Source organism: Mixophyes fleayi, chromosome 5, assembly GCF_038048845.1.
Source record: "Mixophyes fleayi isolate aMixFle1 chromosome 5, aMixFle1.hap1, whole genome shotgun sequence".
In the NCBI taxonomy this organism is placed as follows: Eukaryota; Metazoa; Chordata; class Amphibia; order Anura; family Limnodynastidae; genus Mixophyes; species Mixophyes fleayi.
The window spans coordinates 248,504,993-248,525,755 of NC_134406.1; the positions used below are offsets into that span (position 1 = coordinate 248,504,993).

The 20,763-nt window shown below is 40.3% G+C and overlaps 1 protein-coding gene across 2 annotated transcripts in view; it reads left to right on the forward strand.

Annotated features, from left to right (window-relative positions):
• The window catches only part of CPQ (carboxypeptidase Q), a 331,562-nt gene that overhangs the window by 275,777 nt on the left and 35,022 nt on the right, over positions 1-20,763 (forward strand). For both annotated transcript variants that reach the window (XM_075213841.1, XM_075213840.1), the window contains exon 7: positions 18,517-18,718. In XM_075213841.1, the coding sequence (XP_075069942.1) occupies positions 18,517-18,718 (202 nt within the window). The remainder of the gene's footprint in view (positions 1-18,516; positions 18,719-20,763) is intronic.

Below are 20,763 nucleotides of genomic sequence, written 5' to 3' on the forward strand. Positions count from 1 at the left end.
AAGCTCTGTGGAATTGAAAGTCCAGTCTTGTTCTTTCAGTTACACTATGTGACAATAAATAAAGTAACAATTTTGAAAATACTAAAAAACAGATTCAAATAATAGATGTAAAAAATTTAAATATACACCGATCAGCCACAATATTAAAACCACTGACAAGTGAAGTGAATAACACATACATGCCAACTTTTAAGATCTCTCCCCCGGAAGATCTGGGGGAGAAGTCATGTGACATGGGGCAGGATGGGGGCGTGGTGCATTGCCGTATCACCATAGCTCCGCCCCACTATAAAAAGCCGGCATTGAATGGAGGGGTGGAGCTTAATGACACAATTAAGCCACGCCCCACCATTCACCGTGAATTTCGGCAAATGTGGGAGCTTTGCCTACTCTTCCGGGAGTCCATGAGGACTCCCCGAAATTCGAGAGCCTTCCGGAAATTCCGGGAGGATAGGCAAGTATGGAATAACATTGATTATCTTGTTACAGTGGCACCTATCAAGGGGTGGGATATATTGGGCAGCAAGTGAACAGTCAGTTCTTGAAGTTGATATGTTGGCAGCAGGAGAAATGGACAAGTGTAAGGTTCTGAGCGACTTTGAAAGGCAAAATTATGATGGCTAGACGACTGGGTCAGTGTATCTCCAAAACAGCAGATCTTATGGGGTGTTCCCAATATGCAGTGGTATGTGCCTACCAAAAATATCCAAGGACAGAGTCATGACGCGCGTGGGGAGCGAAGGCTCTAGCCCTTCTGGTCCAGTCCCACAGAAGAGCTACTGTAGCACAAATTACTGAAAATGTTAATGCTGGTTATGATGGAAAGGTGTCAGAACACACAGTGCATCGCAGATTGCTGAGTATGGGGCTGCGTAGCCACAGATCGTTCAGAGTGCCCATGCTGACCCCTGTCCACTGACAAAAAGGCCAGAACTGGAGCATGGAACAATGGAAGAAGGTGGCCTGGACTAATGAATCATGTTTCATTTTACATCATGTGGATGGCCGGGTGCATGTTGTTTACGTGGGAAAGAGATAGCACCAGGAAGCACTATGGGAAGAAGACAAGCCGGGAGAGTCAGTGTGATGCTATGGGCAATGTTTGGATGGGAAACCTTGGGTCCTGGCATTCATGTAGTTGTTACTTTGATACGTACTTCCTACCTAAACATTGTTGCAAACCATGTACATCCCTTCTAGTCAACAGTATTCCCTGATGGCAGTGACCTCTTTCAGCAGGATAATGCCTCCTGCCACACTGCACACATTGTTCAGGAATAGTTTGAGTATCATGACAAAGAGTTCAAGGTGTTGAATTGGCCTCCAAACTCCCCTGATCTCAATCGGATCGCATCTGTGGGCTGTGCTATTCATATTATTAACATTAGCATCATTATTAGAATACTCACTGGTCCCTGCTGATACGCTCATCTCTGCGCTGGTAGTGGCAACAGATGTCTTGTATTTGTTCTGCACTGGCCCTGGTGTCGGCTGCATCTGCTGTTGTACTGCTGACCTGCCTGGATGTGGCACCTGGTGAGCGATTTTGTGCTGCTGTAATCCTGCTGGGATTGGCGTGGACGTAGCAGTATTCTTCACCTACTGTGGTGCTGGACGCGGAAAAGGCATTCCCCCTCTGCGAGCTCTTACCTCGATGCGATGTGTGCTGATGTACCTCTGGCTGGGCTGGATGAGGCCCCCAGATGAGCGGTTTTGAGGTGCTGGAGTCCCGCTGGCATTGGCGATATCCTTCTCCTGCTGCTGTGCTGAGCGCGGCACCGTCAGTCCCCCTGTGCGAACTCTTATCTTGATTCGATGTGCACTGATGGCTGGCCTGATGAGATCTATCTTCCTGACATCTAGATGATGCCCGTGTTCTGTTGATCTGATGGTTAGGTGAGGAGATCCCATGTCGTTGCTTTCTCTGTTCTGAGCTTGCATGCCTGCTCCCTTGGCGGTCTTGACTGCACCCTCTTTCATGCTGGTATCATGTGCTGCTTGATCCCTTCTTCTGCCTGCTGGGTTTCTCCTTCAGCTGCTTCTATCATATCAGCTGGGTCTTCCTTATCCGGTCTGCAACTCCTCAGCATTATCTGCCCCTTGACCATGTGAAATAGTTAGTGGGAGGGGGGAGGTTGTGATCCCTACTGCTGCTTGCTGGATTTCTCCTTCATCTGCTTGTATGATGTTAGCTGGGACTTCCTTATATGCCTCAGATGAATGCTGTGATGAGGATGTATTGTGTAGCCATTCAAGCTGTTACCCATTAAGCTGCCTTCTTCCCCTGACTTCTCATCATCCTCAGCCCTTGGACCCTGTGCAGTAGGCTGGGGAAGGGGGGGACAGTTCACTCACCATGTGCTGCTGGTCTGTAATGTTTTCTACTACTTGCTGGGTTTGTCCTGCCTTTGCCTCCAACCAGATAGCCAGGATTTCCGTGCTGCTTTGCTTCATCTTGGCTGCTCTCTGACCTTTTGCTTTGCCTGTAGCTGCCCTCATTCTCTTGCTCACATGTACCCATAGCTATTGCTGTGTAATGTTCGTGCCTGGGTGGGTGCCTGAATCTCAGCTGACGCGATCAAACGCCTGGATAGGTTCCTCTGCCTTGTCGATCGGCTGCCTGCAGTGTGTTCCTGGTTAATTTGCAGGCATGTCTGCTGCTTTAATACCTTTTGTGAAATGATTTTTCTGATCAGCAATGGCGATGGCTGCTGCAATCTCCACTTGATACTATCCCTTCTCTTCCTGTAACTGCAAGTTCTTAACCTCCCCCACTTGATTTTCCTAGTAGGTCTCTCGCTGGCCTTCTTAGTCCCCAGGTGTGAAAGGGGGACGTGCCTCCCTGCCCGTACCCCCCCTCCTGCTGCCTGTGTCTGTATGTCAATCCTCCTTATCTGGCTCCAGTGCCAGTGTGATCCTTCTGCCGCATTTAAAAATGTGAGGCTTAACCACAGTGGGTGGGATTTTACTCAGATTTGTACATTTGTGGGAAGAGTTTGGGTGTAATGGAGGTGGGACTGAATTTTGCCCCGATTTCATGATTCTAAACGTTGGGAGGTATGGAAAGGAGGCAGGTCATGTGGGAGAGCGCAAACAGAGGAAGAAGGGGTAGTGGGCAGTTGTTAAGAAACAGCAAAAGATAACAAATATGAAAGAGTAAGAAATAAAGTCAAAAGCCAGAGTCAGAAATAGTAATTGTGAGAGAAACATGAAAGAAATGACAGAAAGAAATAACATAATAGAATATCAATATTGTGCTGTGTCAAAATAAACATTACTAAACCTGAGGCAGAACCCGGGGACTGTATACCTCTGACTTCCTGTCATGTAAAATGGAAAAAAATTGCAGCACTTTGAGGTAGTAAGAAAGAGCCAGATAAAGACTGCACAAGTTTAGGACCTGGTGCATGGATTCTCTGCACCATAGGTAAAGTTACACCCTCCCCTTCCCCCTCCATCAATATCCACACCATACTCACTTCACTTATGTAAAATACAAATAATAACTTACCTCCAGGTAAGGCTGCAGTTCAGTGATGTCTGATGCAGAACGCTGTGCCAGGGGAAAACGCAGAATTTCTGGAGGTAGTGGGGGTGGGGGGTCCATATGTTAGATTTTGAAACAAAGCACAAAAAGAAAACTCATGACAATTAGCTGCCAACAGGCCCACCTCTCTAGGCTGGGGGACAAGCACACAGCTAAGCTCCATCATAAGTAACCCCTAGCTCCTTATAAAATAACCCCTCATCATAATTAGACCTCTCACAACAATCATTAAACCACTCATCAATCAATCCCCTCATCCTCAGTAATTAAAATCCTCAAAATCAACCTCACCATAATTAATTAACCCCCAACATTGAAAATTTTCCAACTTTTAATCATTAACTCCCACATCACCCCTTTATAATTAATTAACCATTCCCCATACTCATTAAATTCTTTAGCCTCATGATAACAACCCCCTCAACATCATTAATGTCCTCATCCCCATAGTTAACCCCAACATCATTAATTAATCCCATTTATATTAATTATCCCCCTTAAACATTACCTCCCTCAGCCTCATCAAAAGTGCCCCATTAAGATAATTAACTCCCTCACAAATTAACTGCCAATTACCATGCCTAACCCTCTCAACATTAACTTCCCATCAATTATATTAATTATTCCCTCCTTCCACACTTACCTGTTGCTGATCCATCATTGATCAGTGGGCAGCTGATTATATGTTAGTTCCCCTCTGTGCACTTACACTTCCCCCCCAGCCGGCCCTGTAATCTGGAACATGGGAGGTCCCACATTTGCCTCTCGGAGACTGGCCAGCAGAGGTAAGTTATGTTCTGTGTACTCCATGTAGAGCAATTAACCTGGAACATTGTCTTCTTCCTGGGCGGCAGCCCTCGGTGGCACCCCCAAAAGTTGGGCGCCTAAGGCTGCCCATACTTCTGAATTAACTGAACCAATAGTTAATTGGCCTGCTTTGATATTAAGTAAGAGGACTGACAGAGAACAGCCAATTGTAGCCTCTGTTATTCCTTAATAGTGACATGCTGTCCCTGATGCTAGTGTAAGACCATACATCCCAAAATTCAGCCTCCCAGGATTGGGACAAAATAAGCCCCGCCCAAAAACTACTACTTTGGCGTGAAACTCCACCTGGTTTTGAAAGCCCCGCCCTTTTAAAACCATTTTTAAAAATTATCCAAGTATAAAAAAGGTAAAACAACAAATTCTTCTTGTCAACTATAGAGTTCCTTATGTTAACAGCATTAAAGACTCCTTACACTGGCACTATTGTGCATTAAGTAACAAAATTGGTCATTGCTTTTGCTTTGACTTGGCTCAACTGGTCTTGAAATTTTCAGTAGTTCAAAATTGGTCGGAAATTCTTGGGAAAATATTAATTACGTTATAGAAACTAATATTATTAACAAAAATACATTTCAGGGTCTTATAAGAACTAAATATGTTTTTAGATATTTTTTACATAAGGGGAAATCATATTCCTTTGCACATCATGCTTTCTGTCAGTTATTAAGAACATTGAAAAACTTGACATTGGACCTATCTTAGCCTATAATTGTTCTTAATGGAGAATAGTATCTTGTTGTGAGGTATATAACATGGATATGTACAATATGCAGCATTTTAACTAACGAGATGGTTTTGTTTTAGTTTTGGTGGCCCTTTTCTTAGTTTTGTTACTAATAACAGCTGAGGTTATTCCATATTAGTTTTTATGACTTTATTGAGCATCAGTACCAAGAAGGTTGCTGGACAATGGGATTACGGGATCTATTGGTCAAGACCTGTTCATAATGAAGATTTCCTAGCATTGCTTATCGCATTAATAGAAAACCTTCTTTCTCCCAATTTATGTGGAAAATGTCGCCGGGGCAGCTGCTCCCCGGTGATTCTGACTGGCAGGGGTAAGAGTACTCTTCCGGCTGGCCAAGCCAGTGTAGTGTCCATTGGCACATACGTGAGTCTGCTTGCCAACTCACGCATGGGCACTGGAACTGGAAGCCTAGACATGGGCTTCCAATTCCAGATTCAAGAACAAAAAAAGAAGTAAAAAAAAAAAAAATTTAAAAAATATTGAGTTATTTACATTTAAAAAAATAAAATGTTTTTTTCTAGTAGTAACCCCGGACTATGGCCATCCTGAGAAGGCGATAGCGATAGAAGGACATTGGCGGTACTTCTATATATGAATCTTTCTCAATTTGATAGTATATATTTACAATTTAAACCCTTTGAGTGCCCCTCTATACATATTTTCTCTTTCTCTCTCCCTTTTTGGACATAGTGTGCAGCTGTCGGCAGCAAGCCCCTGCTAGGGGGGGCGATCGCCCCGATCGCCCCCCCCCCCCCCCCCCTGGATCTGCCACTGCTGTAGGCTGCAGTATGTGTTCTACACACATATTGCTTTGTTACACAAGCATTGTGTCCTCAATTCCTAGTGTTCCTTTTTTTCTACATGAAATGTTTCCATTCTGGACTGTTATAGATTGTATACTTTTCCTTATCTGCCATCAAAGCTAAAGCTATTAATGTTTTGAAGTTTTTCTTGGCACATATCAGATGTTGAAATGATTTGGGTGTTGGGTCTATTGGGACATTTGCAAGATTAAAAGAACCATGGGAAAAGAACGAAACCATGTAGGCATAAAAATATACTTCCTTCAGCCAGTTGTTTAATAAGTGCCAGTAGCTTTTTTTAATGTTGAAAGACCTAAAGCATTAAGTGCAGTACATTAGAAACAGCTGGGCCAATAGTCACCCTATTTATAAAATGGTTTATAATGTAATCTTATTTAACTTGCGGTATTTACAAGAGTGAAAAACTATGCTAGCCTATTTTTGATAAGCCTTAATGGTCTTTTTAATCTTTGCTTGTCAAAATAATGTGGATGATGCTTTTACTTATGTATTCCACTTGAACTGCAATGAACAAATCCCGCTACCTTCTAAAACTGGCAGCATGAGCTCAGCAAGGAAACATCTCTTCAAAGATCTTTAGGCACCTAGACTAGTACTTTGTTTGCTTAATAAAAAGCAGTTTGTACCCTTTCCAATTGTTAAATTGTGCTCAATAAACACTTGCCAAGAATGACTTATAAAATTGCAATTCTTTTGTGGTCGTGATGCTGAACTGTTATTTTTGGTCTTTTACTTACAGGGTAGAGTGAGTGAAAGACAAATTCTGAGAACACTGGAGTACATACAGTGTTCTAATAACAGTGTATAATTACTGCTACTCTTATTTTCATCCAGTAGTATCCGGGTTATATATATACATATATATGTGTGCGTGTGTGTGTGTATATATGTATATATATATATATATATATATATATGTGTATATATATATATATATATATATATATATATATATATATGTGTGTGTGTATATGTATATATATTTATATATATATATATATATATATATATATATGTGTGTGTGTATATGTATATATATTTATATATAACAAAACAGAGTTGAAAGGTGCCTATGGTGTAGTATTTTATGGGCGTATGAGTCCCAAAACCAAGGCGTGTGCATATGCGTACCAGATAAATACTTGAACGTGTGTTAATCAGTACAAGACACCTGGGTAATTCTGATGCCAGTATATGGATCCACTCCAGTCTTGTATGCTCATATAAAGGGAAGACAAAAACAAATAGTGCAGTACCGGCAAACAGTTATAACCCGTATGAACCCAGCCACCTGGAATTGTGTGTACCAGAAATATATAGGAAAGGGCTTATCTGTATTATTTGCTTTATACACCTGGAGCTCTCCTTCACTGCATCCAGTCCATCAACAGGTTCAGGACAAGAATAAAATATATAACATAGAGTTTATCTGTAATCCAAGTCCAATCCTTATCTCCACTTCAGTGGGTTCAGATGTCATAGGATTCTGATGATAATAAGCTGGAAACAGATGCGAAGAAGAGGGTACTGGTCTGTACTATCTTACCTCAAGGTTCTTGTCCTGAACCTATTTATCAATAATTCTTCTAGGTACACTTGCACACAGTTTTTGAAGTAACTCAGCAGGGATGTTGTTCTAAACATCTTGGAGAACTAACCACAGATCTTCTGTGGATGTAGACTTGCTCAAATCCATCTGTCTCTTCATGTAATCCCAGACAGACTCCATGATGTTGAGATCAGGGCTCTGTGGAGACCATATCATCGCTTCCAGGACTCCTTGTTCTCCTTTATGCTGAAGATAGTTCTTAATGACATTGGCTGTATGTTTGGGGTCCTTGTCCTGCTGCAAAATAAAGTTGGAGCCAATCAGACACCGTTAATCCTGACCAAATCCCCAACTCCATTTGCAGACAAGATTTGGGTTCCAACTGTTAATGGAATAGTGCAATGTAAACTATCACATGGGCGAATACAGGATGTCTTTTTGTCCAATGTTAAGTTCTATTTTTTTTCAATATATCCATAGCATATATACTAGGGCATATGCTTATGTTCTCTGAACATACATCAGAAAAAAACATGTAAGACATGTATACTTCCGTGCATATATTGAGCCGGCACATCTCAAGATGCATCCAGTTCAAAAAACAGCATTTGCTACAGAGGTACATCAGACGAACCGTGTGTACACTTTCCCCCATGACAGCCAAGAGATGCAGCTTGACAGTGTTGTAGTAAATGCTAATGTTGCCTTTCCCTATTTGTACACAATATAATAATGTAATGAAGTGTCCTATACACCATAGAGAATAGTGTCTTCACAGTTATTAATACATGCGAAAGTCACATTTTAAACATAAAATGTAATTAAATACAAACACTTCCACATCTGTTGTTTCCCCTTTTAAAAATCAAATGGGAATCACCCTACAGTAGTCCAAATGGATATATCAATTAATGCAGGCTGACAGCCAAGACTTGACCTAATATAGCAGCAACGCTAATATTTTATCAGTTGGGGGAGCAGTGCGCAATCAGCAGATTCCTATTCCTCTGGAATAGATAATAAAATGCAGTAACATGCCAACTGAATAATGGATGCATGTTCCAACACTAACTTGGTAGTAAGACATCATTCATCATAACTTATGTTATTGCAATTTTTTTGTTGGTTTTGCTCTGTCTTTTTTCCCAAGTAACAGAGTGGTGCCCCCCTCCCCCCATTTTTGCTTATATCTATAACTATAGTAACTTTACGTTTTTATTGTTTTTTGGGTGAATTAGCTAAACTTTTATTGTTAACTAAAATATTTATATTCTCCTTTATTCCAAAGTAAATCAAAATGATTGCTTTGTTTAATGGATACAACTGTAGAAAGGGTAATGTGTGTATATATAAATAGCTTGCTTGAAATTTCATACAGCATACTGTACTGTTTCACAGAGCATGTGGTTGCTACATTTGCCTTTTCTACTAACCTGAAATGTATGTTCTGAATGCCTCATATATCCTGTAAAAATCATGAATAGTTTAATATTCATTTATTAAAAATGTTAATTCTTTTACCATGTGCTAATAATTTGTCAGGTATGGAAAATATATATTTTAACGAAGGACATGGATATATTATGTGGGTGGCTCAATATTAAAAGCACATGCTGTTAAGTTATAAATAGGAAAATAGCAGACTACAGGCTCTGTTTAGTTTCATCAGAAGAAACAAAATGTTCCGGGCTCATACAGCAACTTAGGCTGGCTTCATATTGTTGACACTGCTTTACAATGCAACAGAAAGTAAGTTATAGCGACATATCTATTTGGTAGTGTCATGAGTTCAATTCCTGACCATGGTCTTATCTGGGAGGAGTTTGTATGTTCTCCTCGTGTTTGCGTGGGTTTCCTCCGGGTGTTTAATTGGCTGCTAGCAAATTGACCCTAGTTTGTCTGTCTGTCTGTCTGCCTGTCTGTCTCTGTGTCTGTGTGTGTGTCTGTGTGTGTGTCTGTGTGTGTGTGTCTGTGTGTGTGTGTGTTAGGGAATTTAGACTGTAAGCCCCAATGGGGCAGGGAGTTTTGTGAGTGAGTTCTCTGTACAGCGCTGCGAAATTAGTGGCGCTATATAAATAAATGGTAATAATAATAAAAATAATAAATCCATCACAACCTATGTAAGAGTAGAATATTATCATAATAGTGCAGTGGATAATGTGTTTTTGCTCATGCGAAAAAAATACAATGTTCCACTTATTGCGTGAAAAGTGTCATTAAATTGAATTAAAATATCTGTTCACTGTACTTTGCAGGAAAAATGCAGTGTTTGGCAAGCAGAAAAGTTGGATCCTAAAGAGGTTCTCGTGCAACTTTGAGCAACACTGGTTTCCCAGTTTCTTTTGCCTAAGTATTGTGGAACTATGGCCAGCTGTTGTGGAACTACATTTGCTGGCTAAATCAGTTCTGTTCTGCTTTTAATTTTTAGCACTTTTTGACTATTACAATTGTTCATATTTAGGTCCTACTCGTGAAATTTAGAACACTCAAAAGTAGGCAAATGCGGAGAAAGGTCATTGTGCAGCGGGGAATGTAGGCAGGATTTGGGAGGATTGCCTGAAACTCGTGAGTCTCCTGGACATTCCTGGAAAGTAGTAAGTTGGATTTTGATCCACTACACAATGTAAGTCTACTGGACAAAGAGCAGGGCTGTATTCATCATACCAGAAAACTAGATACAGGCCTACACTGTTAGAGCAGCATAGCATGGTTACATAGTATTTTTAATTACTTTTTTATTTTGCTACTTGGTCTTTGCGAACTACCATTTTTTCCCAGCAAAAATAACAGTGATGGGACTGCAGGCCTGAGGGGTATGACAGGGGGGCAAACTAGACAACGTTGTTACTGGGTCTTACCTCTTAGTTCTGCACCCTGTCACTTCTAGGAGTTAGTGATAGGATCACACAGGTCTATATATCAATCCAAAAACAGGAGCCTTGTGTAAGGAAGAAAAGGACTGTTGTGGATATGACTTTCACTGGAATCGAAAATGCACTGATATGAAACATTAAGCTTCTCCTCCATGCTGAGCTATCCATATCATAGATCATCATCTCAATAATCCCTTTTTAACATCTCACATTTTTTACTTGAATCATTAGGGATTTAAGTAGGATTAAGCATCAAGTTCATAAGGGGATATTTTGGGAATACAGCCAGGGCCGACATCAGGGGGGTACAGGGGGTACCCATGTACCGGGCCCGGGCATACCAGGGGACCCGGCGCACACACACACATACCAGGGGGCCCGCTGTCCTCCAGTCCCGGCATCTCCGCTGCTGTCTTCAGCCTGGCTGTCACAGTGATAGCCAGGCTGAAGACAGGAGCGGAGACGCCGGGACTGGAGGAAAGCGGGCAGAGCCGTAACTCTGTACCTTCAAGCCTTAAATTCCGCAGTGGAACGCAGAGGGGACCAGGGAGGGAGCCGGATCGTGACCACAAAAGGTAAGGTTTTTTCGTTTTTTTTTCTACAGGTTTTTTTTTCATTGCTTTGGGCCCCCTTTCCCCCTGGGCCCTCGGGCACCTGCCCATCGTGCCCAGTCGGAAAGACGGCCCTGGTTCATCGGGGGGGGGGGGGGGGGGGGGGGGGTCATCGGGGGGCCCTGCCTGCTTCATTGTACTGGGCCCCACGATTTCTGATTGCGGCCCTGAATACAGCAATAGTGTCAGGCAGTCCTCCGTGGAGAAACGACTTTTTATTTATGTTTTTAACTTTTACGTACTTTCTTTTAACTTGTTGCAGGTCTCCTGGTCAGTCAAAGTCATGTACAGTAATAGGAGCTGGCTCTCTTTACGTGTGTTGCCAATTACTAGAAATAGATGACTTTGACCCCAGTAAGCGACATGAAGGTTGTGCACCATAAAGAACCTTGGCCATCAATGCCTTGCTTCAACTCTCCTTTCCCACCTCAGCAGCCCCTATCTCATCTCAGTTCCACCTGTGAATTGTTTTCAGTACATGCAGCTCATATATGCTTTATCAGGGTAGGCAGTGTCAGTTGCATGACAGTAAAGTTGGGAGGGGATTTTAGTGGGTCCCACAGCAAATGATTGGTTAGTAATGCCTGGGCCATGACTGTGTGGTGATTACTAAGTTAAGGTAGCATTACTTATAAATACAGCCATGCAAGGACATTGCCTGGCCAGCCCAACCATGGTGTTACCACCGAAAAACTATTTTTTATGCATGCGATACGAAGATAAAAAATGTGAGGATGAGAACTGCAGGTACTAGACAGAACAAGACCATTGAGATTGAGCAGCTCATCACCCATGTTAAGCAGTGAAAAATCATCAGATCCCTGTGCCATCCCTGAAAATTCAGACCAGTTCAATTACAACAATATTGGTACAGTCCAGGGGCGTATCTTCAGCCGCTATTGGGCCTGGTAGTGAGGAGGGCCCAGCAATTCAAGTCCATCCACTCTGGATGACCCCGCTTGGCAGTGAGAGAGGCCCCTGTTCTAATCATCTGATAATTATCATAGAGGAACTAAAAGCTCATACTGGGCTCCATTGAGCAGGCAGTGACACCCACCCATGTTCAGAAGGGTAGAGATGGGGCCTCTGGTGCAATAATTACATGTGCCTCACCACCCACCCCCCTCCCCCCAAATTTCACTATTGGACCCAGTGAAAGTTATTCCCCTGGTAAAATCTATATTTTCAAAAAGCTGATAAAATCAAAAGTGTCGCCTTCTCTATTTGGAGAACAGGAAGCTGGCTTGTCGTCATGTTCTAGCTCATCACAATCCTAATTTACCTAAATGAATATAATTCTGTAATGTTTTGAAGGATTTGTGTGTATATATTTAAATGCGTTGGCTTTTTCCAAGTTGCATTATACAGTTGTACCTTAAGTCAACACGCAGACACAGAAAGGATATATCCTCATGATTTCCAGTAGAGAATATAATTTATGGGTAAACGGAGATGCGATTTTCACATCTGACTTCAAATTACAGACTGATGTGACATACAGAGGTTTTCACAATTCACCTAAGGATAGGTTATAGGAGCAATCACAGAGATAAATAGGAGGATTGGATTGCCAGTGAAGTGGGACATGGTAATAATAGAGAATATGAACTCTTCTTTGTCATTAGCAGACTCTGGATAGTAAAGATGTTCTGTCACTTTTTTTCTAACTTATAAGTACAAGTAGAACTTTGAGTAACCGACTCACTTTCCAATGAGAGATTTAAGACACAGAGAACAGTTAAATAGAACACTTTGGTTTATATGAGAGGTGATCCTCGTCTATTTAGGTCAGATTTTCAACAGTGGGGCCTATACTGAAGGCATTCATAGAGTCTTTACAGGTCATATAGGTGCACTCACTCGTACTGCAAATTAATACGTTATTACTTATTTACTAATTTGCCATCTTTTCTAACCTTTATTTCTATAGCACTAACATATTAAATAGCGCTTTACAGAGAATGTTTAATCATTCACACACACTGTAGAGTTCGGCGTGCATCAATCATATTGGAATGAGATACATATTTACGTATTGTGCATGCGGACCAAAACTGTGTTGGTTTATAGACTTTTGCATATCATAGACTTGAGTTACCTTACGCTAGAAAGACGAAACAGAGGCGGGGCAAGTGTAAGCTGAGTAAAGTGAGGGAGTCTTCACCTGGACGTATCCCATATATTTTGTGTATAGTGGAGGGCTGGGGCAAACATACTTGATGATGATGATTACTATAAACAGCACTCTATAGCTGTTTATGATTTCATTAGTGTCGGGGTTATATCAAGTCTAATGTCACATGACTTTTTTGTCATTTCCATTTGGACTACTGCAGGGAACATTGGATTTTTAAAGGGGTAAACAATGGATGTGGGGAGTGTTTGTATTTAACTTAATTTTATCTAGTAAAATGCAACTTTGGCATTTAAAAATATCAGTCAAGATCAAGACACTATTGTCTTGTCTGTATATATGGCACTGTGGCATTCCATTATATTACATTTTATTGTGTGCACATAGTGTATTATGGCTTTAGCATTTAGTAATAGCACTATCAAGCTGCATCTGTAATTATCATCAGGTTACATCTACATATTGATATTCAGATGCGTAAATAATATTCATAGAGATGTGGCCAAAAATATTGGCACCCTCCCCATTTTCTTACTTTTCTACATACTCATTACAGTGACACAAAACAGGAGAATGAGTCATTTTCTCTATTCAGGATCATAGTGCGTTTTATATTGCAGGCACCTGCTACTCACCACAGCTGAGAGAAGGAGAATCACCTGCATGAAAACGAATTATTTCTAACTACTTCTAAAAGGTGCCAATAATTTTATCTGGCCCATGGATTTCTGTGTGGAATAAGTTATGACTTAGTCAATTTTCTGCTTTTGTTTGTTTTATTCCACTGCAAACCAAAGAAACACATGTGGAAACCAAAGTATATATCAGCAAAATTCTGGAAGAAATGGTGCATAACTAGAAAAATCTGTAAGGGTCCAACATTTTTGGACGTGACTGTATAAGTTTCAATTATAGACCATTACATCTCTCTCTCTCACAATATTTTATTAGGTAGTTTAAAAGTTACAATCAATGTGCGTACCAGGAAAAAGTAGGATCGCTTCATATCACATAATAACTCCAGCAGAAAGACATCATATGTGGCCTGATACCATACTTGACGACTTTTGAAAAATGATTTCAGGGAGAATATGGAAATACCAAATTTGCGCCACGAGAAGTGCGTCAGTCCGCCAAAGGGGACGTGCCCTATTCTTCCCAAGTAGTGTGTCCTACTCCACCAAAGGGCGTGTCTATTATTATGTATGTGATTGTTTATAATTCCAACAACTTCTGTCCTCTGAGTGCCTGCATTCTGTAATTTTTATTGTTTCTTTTCCCCTCTTCCCTGTCCCCTTTTTCACAGACATTCCCCTATTTTGCAACAATATTCCCCTTTTTCTCAGAGATTTCTCAGAGATTCCCACACCTCTAGACCTGGAGGCAGACAAGGAGGTGGGGTTGGACTACTTTTCTCCCCACAGTGCACATTTACAGTTTTAGCAAATGTCCCATCACTCCTGTTCACATCTTTTGAAGTGCATGCTATTTGGATTTTGAATCCGTTTTATATGCATGTTGCTGTGATCTGTCGCCCTCCTGGACCACTCCAACAATTTATTGAATATTTCTTTGCATGGCTCCCTCACTTCCTATCTTCTGACACCACCACCATCATCATGGGTGATTTCATCATCCCCATTGCTAATCCATGTTGCAATGCTGCTTCCAATCTACTCTCTCTAACATCCTCCCTTGGCTCACCCATTGGGTTGAATCCTCTACTTATTGGGATGACCACTGCCTTGATTTTGTTTTCTCTAGACTATGCTCAGTTTCTGATTTCCTTAACACTCCTTTCCCCATCTCGGATCATCACCTTATCAGCAACACCCTCAACCCTAGTACTTTAATCTCTCTGCTGTCAAACTCTACCAAGCCGCCTCAAGCACGCATCTTAACACTATTAATCTTCAACAGTTTTCCACCTCTCACATTCTCCTCCCTTAATATGCCAGTACCTAATTTTCACCAAACCCTAGCAACAGTCCTTGATTAAGTGGCCCCAGCGACTCTTCATACTCCGCAGCAACTTCAATGTCAGCCTTGGTAACACAAAATCTTCAAAAACATTCTCGTAAAGCAGAAGGTCATTGGCATACATTTCGTAGCTCTAATGATTTCCTTACATGTAGTGCTATCTACCACTCCTATCAAAATTCTCTGGACACTGCTAAACAAACATACTTCTAATCTCCCATTGGTATAAAATACTTCCACTAACATACACGGCCATCAATAAAGCTGCACCAACATACATCTCCTCGCTTGTCTCAAAATATCTCCCAACTTGACACCTCTGCACAAGAACTGCATCTCTCATCCACTCTCATTACAACCTCCCATTCCCGGTTACAGGATTTTGTGGAATTCCCTCCCTCACACAATAAGACTTTCCTATTGTCTTCAAACCTTCAAGCCTTCTCTGAAATCCCACCTCTTCAGACAAGCTTATAATATTCCTCAACCAAACTCTTAACCTCCCTAGGTTACCCTGTTTCCACCCTTTACAGAGTTCACACAAGACTACAACCCTTTGAGCCCCTGACTAACATAGCTTCGTGACTGGATCATATAGCCCACTAAACACTTTTTAACTCTGCATTCTGGCTGGACCATTATGCAATATGTAGGACTTAACCTAATGTATCAGACTCAAATTGTCCTATAGACTGTAAGCTTGCGAGCAGGATCCTCTTAGCTCTCTGTCTGTATTACCCAGTATTGTTTTATTACTGTGTTTGCTCCCAATTGTAAAGCACTACGGAATTTGCTGGAGCTTTATAATTAAATGATGATGATGTCCCGTGTGCACAGAATTCCTCCTCAGAGATATCTTTATAAAGGTACCATAGCAGACGAAACGATTGTCTTGGTGCAAGAAAGCAATCTGGTCTCACATTTGTTGAGAAGAGGCTTATAAATAGCAGCTGACTCCTGACCAATTGTTACACATATCAGTATGTGGGATTAATTAGTGCATATGTCTTACTTTATTGAGCACCTTGTGGAGCGTACCATATTATATTTGTTATATATATATATACACACACATATACATCTTGCAGCCACAATGTAGTAGACATTGTGGCTGCAAGAATCTGGAAGGAAAATTAAGATACTTTCTTCACTGTAGAAATAAAGATTGCTATCTTGCAGCCTTCAGCTGTTGAACTGACATGCTTACAATTTAAGCGCTTATTTTTACTGCTCCACTAAAACATTTTAATTACTCTGGAATTATTGACCTATTGGAAACACACTTGAATTTTTTCCTGTTCCTATTTTCGCAGCTTAATAATTTAGCATAAGCATTTTCATACTTTTTTAATCCAACATGCTAATACATAATACATTATACAATATGTATAATATCTGCAATGATTTCTTATAATGCTCATGGAAAGTTGGTAGACACAGGAGTCTTTGCATATTCTCCCACAGCATCAGTCTATGCACTAGAGCACTTGAGTCAATTGTGATTAGTTGAATACAAGGCCCCCCTTTAACATCCCACCACTGCCATCAAAAAATTGTTAAGGAAAATCCTCTTTACAGATGTTCAGGTATTGTTAGTATAGGCTTTACTGCAAGAGAGATTATAATCAAGCAGGATTATATTCTAGCCCACGTTGTCAGCCAGCAGGGTGTCAGCCAGCTACATTTATACAAGCAGAGTTTCGTTTGCACAAGCATTTTGGGCAGTGTCGCTATTGCAGGGGGTGTTGCGGCTATATGTCCCAGCCACACAACCGTTGTAGTTCCACTGCTGCCTGCATCCACTCTCATGTGAGCACAAGTACAGTGAAGCTGAAAAAGAGCTTCTCTGGACAGGACCTGGCACATGCTTAGAAGAGCAGTGCAGGGACTGCGGGAGGACAGATTCCATCACTGGGCCCCCTCCATATTTTGCTATGGGGCCCAGTAATATAGTGTTGCACCCCTTATTTCAGGTGTTGGCATACCATATACCAGAGGCGTTCAAACACAGGCCTCAAGAGCTACAACAGGTCATGTTTTTAGGACTCAGTCTGGAGAGATTCCAAACTATTTAAAGGCCTTCATTCCTGCATTTAAAAAGATAATTAACAAATAGAGAACACTGCAGCCAATCTTCACAGGAGTGAGTATCCCAGCAAATCCACCCAAAGACCAGACTCTCTGATGCTGAGTAATTGCAAGGAGCTCAAAAGCTAAATCCAGGGATCTATAGGTCTTTTTCAACAATGTAAATGTTAAAGCTCATTGCTCTGCCATCTGAAAAATACTAGTATGGATTCCATGGAAGGATAGATCTTAAGGAACTACCCGATGTTTGGAAAAAAACAAACACATATCAACAAAAGAACCTCATACCAACCGTCATGAATGACTTTTGCAACAAGATTCGAAAGTGAGGGTCGATCGGTTATTTTTCACATGTACTGTAAATATCCAACACAGAGAGAGGAACACTATGAGGAGTGTTACTGACTTATATATATATATATATATATATATATATATATATATATATACACATTGGAAGAAAGGCTGATCATACCCCACTTGTAGGCCTTTTTAACAATATGCAATGATAATAGTGATGTTTTTTTATAGTCACTTATTGTACTGATAACAAATCTGTTATCACTGCTTGGGAGTGTTGCGGCTTAACGTACCTCTTCTCCAGGTCAGTTGGAGAAAATTTCAAACAGTTGAAAATTGAAACATTTTTTGATTTAAATAATAAAGCATTGTTTCATTGATTTTCTTCTGCTATTGTCATCCTGAGATTTAAATAGCTGAAGAAGGATTATAGAGGTACATATACTGCCATGTTAATTGTTCAACAGGCTTCCCCATGTTTTCCATGAGGAAGTGATTGCTATTGTTTCCAGTGGGGTTATTCGAGGAGATAGAAGTGCTATCACTGGTGATAGATGAGCAAAATGCAAAAAAAAGCCCTCTCCTTGGCAAAAACACCCTTTTTCGCCCGATATAGGGATTTGTTTCATTTGACTCATTTGATTTTCAAATTTTGTTTCACAATCCCTCTGTATCTCATGTACGCAGTCATATTGTGCAACATGCATGATATCCTCTATATGCAAACTGGGTGAAAATATAATCTAATTATATATTTGAATTCAAGCTATTTAGAGAATTGAAGGACAGTATGAAAAAAGTATGAACCATAAAAAACCTATTGGATTTATTAAATAAACTGCATATGTTCTTTATACTATATGTAAGAAATAATCTAACTAATCTGTTTAGACAGGGAAACACTTGCCATAACATTTTCTTTATTATGATCTTACTTCTTTTTATTTTAACACACACATCAGTTCAATCCACAATTAAATATTTGTCATTTTGATTCAAAATGTTCTGATGTTGTCTATTTATTTTATAAATAGAAAGACATTGCAAACATGGATCTTGTGATGGAGACTGACACTGGCACTTATATGCCGCTTGGTATGCAGTTTTCCGGAAATCCGGCGGCGAGAGCCATCATGGCCGAAGTTATGCAGCTCTTGGCACCTATAAATCTAACCAAACTTTATGACCCTGCCGATGGAACGGACATTAGCTTTTGGATGGAAGCTGGGGTTCCAGGTAAGCAGGACAGAACTGTATCTCCCTTATAGATGCAACATAACTTAGTTCCATAGAACAGAGAAACACAGAATGGTCTGGATAAGGTTGCTGGAGTACATTTTATGCATTTGAGCGGAAATTACTCTCATGATCAATTTTTGTTCTCAGAAGGAAATTAAGATGCTTTTTGAGTTGAAAAACTGAAGGCAAGAAGCACACACATAATCACAGACATTAGCTAGTCAATTAAAGTGCAATTCATGAAAGTTAGTGAAAACAACTGACACATCTCAGCAATCATGCAAGAAATATATATTTGCATTCTTACCCTGAAATATATAATTTTATGTTCATAATAAGCCATTTACATTTGTTTAATGTAGCAGAAAATAGCTCCTTTTTTATACCACAATGTAAGAAGTCTTCTTGCCCACAGAGTCTATTTTCTGCCAAGTTTTATGAGGTGTAATTAAGGATTATTTCAAAGAATGATAGGGTCAGTGCATTCCGCTATGTAGTAAAATAGAATAGCACATGAATGACAGACGGGAACACAAAGTGCAGTCTTGCAATAAATATATTGTCACATTCACACCTAGCTCATCACAGAGAGTCTGTGTTATGGAACTGTTTGATTGACAGTACAAAACACACTACATCATTCTAACAGAACAATAAGGCAGAGAAGAGAACAGTTCTGCTTCTAAGAGACAATAGCTTCTAAAGCTTAAATTGAAGAAATGCCTCTTGTGACGTTGAGGGAAGTACATTTAGATGCCTGAGCTCTGTCTTAACCAGATGTGACACATTTATGTATTTTAGATCTAATTTGTAGTGTGACTTATCGAGGGTTCAATGCCTGAAATGTTATTATACGTTCTTGTTAGATCAATATTAAACTTGATTTCATGGTGTTATTATAGCTCTCTGCCACTGCTAGTTAATTTTAACCTGTTGCGGTAGTGTACTTATTACCTAAACTCCTGGCACAGTAATACACTTAGGACACAGCAACGTGCTAAATACAGCACAGTCTGCATAGGCTATACTACCATTTATATTGCCGCACAATAGTATTTACAAATAGACACAGAGGTAACAAATATACAAAATAAATAAAGTAAACCCTGCTTGTCAAGCATAAATTCAAGATAAATAGATATATGCTTTCCTATGCCTGGGCAAAGCTAGCAGGCTTTGCAGACAAATATCTAATGCATATATTTAAATATATATACAGGTCATCTATGTACTTCAGATTAGAGAATTTTTGTTTAGAGTAAAGTATGAAGATTCTTTATGGAAATAATTAATTGGTAGCTTCTGCAACAACTTAGCCCCAGATCTTCTTCAAATGGTCGGGTGTTGGACTGGTGAGCCATCTTCCTACCGCTCAAACTGCATATATAGAAGCTTTGTCACCTGATGCTTCCCTTTTGATCAGGTGTGTCAGTTGGATGTATGAACTTTGTTTAATTTAGAGGTGCGTTTAATGCCACAATTTTCCTGCATCAGTTTTACAGGAGTCTCACATCACTGCTCTTTGATGTTGTGGAACCTGCTACTTCCACTATCGAACTTTCAGCATGTGGTTTTTTGCTTGACTCTATGACCCAAGCCTATTTAAGGCTCATTTGGGTGTGTCTCACAAGCCAGCCCTTGCTAGATGTAAGCCCCTATACCTGGGAGGTAAATGCATCTGATTTAACTGCATTTTAATGGTGTTTAAAGCATCTAGATCAGTGTAAAACCTGCATACAATGACGTCCTCTTGTCGTTGGGATGCAGGCTTAAATGTTTTGATCAAAATATGAACTAATACCTCATGTTTTCATTTTGCTAGATATACATAGATGCAGTGTTAAGGATAAGCGGTGACAACTCTTTTTTTTTTTGTGCACCTATATGGTAGAGATGTTCACTGACCCCCGTGTTTTGGTTTTGGTTTTGGATCTGGATTAACTTTGTGTTTTGGTTTTGGCAAAACCGCCCCTGTTTGTTTTGGTTTTGGATCCCATTTTTTTTTCTAAAATCCCTTTTTTTTTTTACTAAAATCAAATTTG